The 5,657-nt window shown below is 37.5% G+C and overlaps 1 protein-coding gene across 5 annotated transcripts; it reads left to right on the forward strand.

Moving 5' to 3' along the window:
- The first annotated feature begins 222 nt into the window (after nucleotides 1-222).
- LOC105139916 (zinc finger BED domain-containing protein DAYSLEEPER-like) lies at nucleotides 223-4,837 on the forward strand. 5 transcript variants are annotated; one of them, XM_011046551.1, is made up of 4 exons: nucleotides 223-373; nucleotides 511-565; nucleotides 1,910-3,930; nucleotides 4,036-4,837. In XM_011046551.1, exons 3-4 carry the CDS (start codon nucleotides 1,924-1,926, stop codon nucleotides 4,582-4,584), a joined length of 2,556 nt encoding a protein of 851 aa, XP_011044853.1. In that variant the 5' UTR covers nucleotides 223-373; nucleotides 511-565; nucleotides 1,910-1,923; the 3' UTR covers nucleotides 4,585-4,837. The 5 variants fall into 5 exon arrangements, with proteins under 5 accessions (XP_011044853.1, XP_011044854.1, XP_011044851.1 ...); XM_011046552.1 differs by having other exon boundaries at nucleotides 1,910-3,801; nucleotides 3,931-4,837; XM_011046549.1 differs by having other exon boundaries at nucleotides 223-420; nucleotides 1,910-4,837.
- Nucleotides 4,838-5,657: the final 820 nt, after the last annotated feature.

Below are 5,657 nucleotides of genomic sequence, written 5' to 3' on the forward strand. Positions count from 1 at the left end.
AGTAAATAAAAAATAAATTTTTTTAAATTTTTTCAGAAGCACTTTTAAATTTTAGTGCTTTCAAAAACATTAATTTAGAAATTTTAAAAGAAATTAATAGGAAAATTTGATTAAGGTACGAAGTTATGATTTTAAAGAAAAGGGACTAACATTAAAAATAATGAAAAACATAGGGCCTAATTTATTATTAATAATAATAAGTAGAAGAGGCCCTCAGCAGACTCGGAATCTGTTTAGGCCATAGCCTACCCCTTGTGAAGAAGGTCCAATTTAGGGTTTTGTTTGGTTCTTCTATTTCTTCCTTTTCTTTTCTAATTTCAAAGCTCCAAGCTTTCAAAAGAAAGCTCTAAACTTTTGCTTTGCAGCTCATCAAGTAAGCCTCAAAGCCCATCATGATCATGATCATCTTCTTCTTCCTCCGTAATTTTCTTTTTTGTTTTTTTTTTTAAATCAACTAATTTTAAAAAAAAATCAAGAAATTTAATTTTGATATTCTTCTTCTTCTTGCAGGGTGGTAGTTTCTTTTCCTGAATTGTCTTCCTTCAGTTCAGATCAGTCAGTCAAGGTAAGAAGAAGTTGCTGTTGTTACTTAGTTTCTGCTTGTTTTCTTTGACCTGTTATGGTGGCTTTGTCTTAAAAAACTGTCTTCCTGTTTGTTTCAGTGTGGTGGTTTAAGGTTGTTCTGCTTGTTGGGTTTGATTCATAGTCCTGCCTCTGCTGTTTCTTTCTTCGTTTACTGTCAGTGATATGTAGCTCGCTGCATCAGTTCTTTTCTGGCTAGGGTCAGGGTTAGGGCTTTTTTGTGGTTGTATAGGTATGATATAGCTCATTTGGTGTAATTCTTTTGAGTAAATTCCTAGGAGCTTTCACTCTATACTGGTTGTTGGTTGTCCTATGTCAAACTGTGACAATTGCAATCCTCACCAATTTTTCGAACCATTGCCTGTGTACATGTCTATTTCAACGTTTCCTTATGTTTGGTGTTTCTTGCTGGCGTAGACATTTTAGTTTAACAGTCAGGCATCTGTTATTTGAAAGTCTGTCATATGGGATATTATTGAACTTTTTTAATGCACTTGAACGCTCTTATTCTGCATGTGTATATTGGACTGGATGCTAAATAGCTAGTTCTAAGAGCTCCATTATCAGTGTTGTCAAGAGGCGCTGAGGTGCTCGTGAGCACCTGGTCAATATATCTGTTATTTTTCCCTGTTTTGACCTATTTGCCCACATTCTTTATATCTACCACCAAAAACAATTTAAGGTTATAGTTGTATAAGAGATGATAATCATGAAATGCATATGGGGGCCTTGAGTGAAGGAGATGAAAGCATGGTTGATAATGTGTTGGAAAGATGATATTTAAGCTTAACTATTTTAATCTATTTGCTCTTCTAAGTTGTCTTATTTTGTTTTTAAGGTTGAATAGTATAACTTTTTGTGACCGTTCAAATATTTTGAGTTTCAGTTTGATTTTCTAATCTTAATTTTTAACATATATATTTATGATTTATATATTATAATATCATACATATATTTTAATTGAAATTATAGCATAGCGCCTTGTTTTATCGAGGCGAGCGCTTAGGCAAGTGCATGGCGCTTTGGATGTTTGACAACCTCGATGCCTTAGGATGCCTTTTGCTTTTGACAACACTTTCCATGATTAGTGTTTATAATCGAAGGTGATCAATTGATTCTGATTTGAACTTTTTACCATTATTGATGTTCCTTTTTGACAACATTGGTACACATTCCTCGCACACTATTTAAATGCTATTTTTTTTATTTTTTTATCGTTGAGTTTGAAATTTGTTATGACTGTTCTGCATAAAAATGAAATTTATAGTTCTCCATCGTTGTCTTATTTGTTTTTTAACGCCATCTATTTCCTGCTATGCTACTGCAGGATCGAGCCTTATCATGGAAGTAGAAGACCCCATGAGTCCCACTATGGCGATTATCCCTGTGACGCCAACAATTAACAATGGGCCACCCACTTCTGAGGAACAGCCTAATAAACGGAGGAGAAAGAAGTCTATTGTCTGGGAACACTTCACAATTGAAACTGTTGGAGCTGGTTGTATGAGAGCATGCTGTAAACAGTGCAAGAAATCATTTGCATACATTACTGGTACAAAGCTTGCAGGAACCAGCCACCTCAAACGACACATTGCCCTGGGGATCTGCCCTGTAAGCCGTCAGAAAAATGAATCATCACCATATACACCAGGCTCGAAAACAGACCCTCCTAAAAAACGTTTCCGAGCATCTCCTGGATTCTCAGGCATTCCCTTGGATCAGGACCGCTGCAACCATGAGATAGCTAAGATGATCATACAGCATGATTATCCACTCCACATAGTGGAACACCCTGGTTTCATTGATTTTGTCCGGACTCTTCAACCTCATTACAATATGGTGAATTTTAACACCATTCAAGGTGAATGTGTGGCTGTGTACCTGAGGGAGAAGCAAAGCCTCTTGAACCTTATCGGTGGAATTCCCGGACGAGTCAATCTCACATTGTATTTGGGGACTTCAAATCTAGATATCGGATATGCTTTCTTAACGGGTCACTTTGTTGATGGTGATTGGAATTTACAGCAACGGATCCTTAATGTTGTGACATTACCTTTCTATGATTCTGATTATGCCTTCAATGAAGCAATTGTGTCTTGCCTATCTGATTGGCAATTGGAGAGCAAGTTATTTACTCTTACCCTCGATCAATCCTTCTCAAATGAGACCGTAATTGGAAATCTAAGAGGACTTCTTTCTGTCAAGAACCCATTTGTGCTCCGTGGTCAATTACTGAAAGGGAATTGCTATGCCCGTGTTTTAAGTTGTCTTGCACAAGATGCACTCAGTGCCACAGGGGATATTGTCATGAGAATCCGTGAAAGTGTGAAGTATGTGAAAACTTCAGAAGCTCATGATGAGAAGTTCACTGAACTAAGGCAACAACTTCAAGTCCCTAGCACAAAAGACCTCATTATTGATGATCAAACTAAATGGAATACAACTTACCAATTGCTGGTGGCTGCCTGTGAATTGAAAGAAGTATTTGCTTGCTTAGATACTTCTGACCCTGTTTACAAGATAAACCCATCAATCGATGATTGGCAGAAGGCGGATATTCTCTGCACATACTTGAAGCTTTTATATGATGCAGCTAACATTTTGACAGGCCCATCATACCCTCCTGCCCATGTATTTTACCATGAAGTGTACAAAATCCAGTTAGAGCTGACAAGTGCAGCCATGAGCCATGACCCCTTTGTCAGAAACTTGACCAAACCCTTGAAAGAAAAGTTTGATCAATATTGGAACGATTGCTTCCTTGTTTTGGCAATTGCAGTAGTCATGGATCCAAGGTTTAAGATGAAGCTTCTTGAATTTAGCTTCCCAAAGGTCTTTGGCGAGGATGCTGGTATGTGGATCAAGAGTGTTGATGATGGTATTCATGAACTTTTGGTAGGATATCTTACACCCAATTTTCATCTACCGGCAACAGATGTGGAAGAAGGGCTTGTCAGCATTCCTCAATCAGACAATCTACAAGAAATTGAAGTAGCACCTGCTCCGGATGAACACTTTCAAAGACTACCTGCCCAAGAAGTGCACCCTCAAGAAGTACCTCATCAAGTGGTACACCCTGACAAAGCAACTCCTCAAGAAGTGCCTCTTCAAGATGGGCACCACCAAGAGGTGTCTCTTCATGAGTCGCTCCTTCAAGAAGTGCCCTCACAGGTAGTGACCCCTCAAGAGATGCATGCTGAAGAAGTGCCTTCCCAAGAAGTATCATCTCATGAGATATACACTGAAGTGCCCTCCCAGGAACCACCCTCAGATGAAATGCATCCTCAAGAAGCACCTCATGAGTCGCACACTGAACAAGTGCCTTCTCAAGAGATGCAAAGTGAAGAAGTACGCGCTCAAGAGATGAACAATGAAGAAATACACCCTCAAGATATTCACACTGAAGAAGTCCTCTCCGAAGAAGTATCTGCTCAAGAGATTTGCTCTGAAGAAGTTCCCTCCCAAGAAGTATCCATTCAAGAGATGCAGACAGAAGAAGCGCTGCCTGAAGTGATGCAGACAGAAGAAGCGCCATCTCAAGCAATGCAGACAGAAGAAGTGCAGCCGCAAGAGATGCAACTCCAAGTAATCTGTCAGGGGATGCAGCCTCAAGAATTACACACTCAAGATCTACCTATGCTTTCTATTGGAGATGGGCTTTCAGATTTTGATATATACATCTCCGAGATTACATGTGGGCAACATTTCAAGTCAGAATTGGATCAGTATCTAGAGGAGTCGCTTCTGCCTCGTGTGCATGAGTTTGATGTGTTAGGTTGGTGGAAACTAAACAGACTGAAGTATCCAACACTTTCCAAGATGGCCGTTGATATTTTATCGATACCAGTGTCTACTGTTACTCCTGATTCAGTGTTTGACACTGAAAACAGAAGGATAGATAGCTACAGGAGTTCACTGCGTCCTGTGACACTTGAAGCCCTTATATGCGCCAAGGATTGGCTCCAGCATGGATCATCATTGTTGTCATCACCATCACTGTAGGTTTCCAACGCACCTGTGAAGAAAGAATTTTAGGAATCATGTAGGAACCTGTTTTGCCGTTCAACAGTGTAGGTTTAGGCTTATGCTATTGCTCTTTTTTTCTTCTTCTGCCATATAAGATGTTTGATTAGGATTTGTTCTGCTTCTTGGTTATCAGTGATTACTTCGGATTAGTGCCTTTTGTCGTTCATGTGGCCTTGTGCTAAGCTTTGATAGCACATGCTAATATCAATACGCAGGCTTCAGTTTCCTTGTGCTCTCCTCAACTCATCATGTATTTTAAAATTGAAAAATAATCAAAATTAGCATTTTATTCTCTTCTTTATTGTGGCTTTGATTCGATGATATAAACCTGTCGCACTGAATTATGGTGTAAAGCCTGCAAATGTCACCGTGTGGTTCCTTTAGTAGCTGTTTTTCTGCAATACCTTCTAATGGCTTACGGAGATGATGCAGGGAGCGCTAGCTAGTTTTTTAATATTGGTATTTATTCATATATTTTTTTCTCATTTTCAGTTTGCAAGGTCAAAACTATTCTATCTAATTATTCATATAAGTAATTTTTATAAGTAGTTCTCCTAAATAAAATAAAAGTTAAAAATAAATAATTCTATGATTTTTTAAATTTTAAAAAAATGTTATATAGCAAAAAGAACCTCTCTTAGTTTAAATAAATAAAAAAAACACCGAGATAAATTTAGTATATGGGGGAATCTTTTAAATCACTTCATTACTTGATTTGGAACGTTTATGAAACAACAAACCATATTATAATCTCCCCATGCCATCAAAATATGAACACTATTTTCTAGTCCAATTAAAAAAAATATTTCTTTATCAGATTATAATAATTCCAACTATAAATTAATAATAAAATGATTTTATTTATTTATTTTTCTTATATGTAAGACCACCGGATGGAAACTAGAATTGGATGCAAGTTGTATTCACTACTACTTTGAGAAAATTGATCCATATATTGAAGTAGTCTTCATTTGGTATTTGGTAAACAAAAATCAAGTTAACAGAATCGGTGGTGAAGTCTCCTCTATATTATTTTAGTAGGTAGTTTT

The sequence above is a fragment of the Populus euphratica genome, unplaced genomic scaffold (assembly GCF_000495115.2).
Source record: "Populus euphratica unplaced genomic scaffold, PopEup_1.0 scaffold203.1, whole genome shotgun sequence".
Classification (NCBI taxonomy): Eukaryota; Viridiplantae; Streptophyta; class Magnoliopsida; order Malpighiales; family Salicaceae; genus Populus; species Populus euphratica.

Excerpts from the sequence above, each read along its gene's own strand:
- LOC105139916 (XM_011046549.1), top strand. The coding sequence starts at position 1,924 with ATGGAAGTAGAAGACCCCATGAGTCCCACTATGGCGATTATCCCTGTG.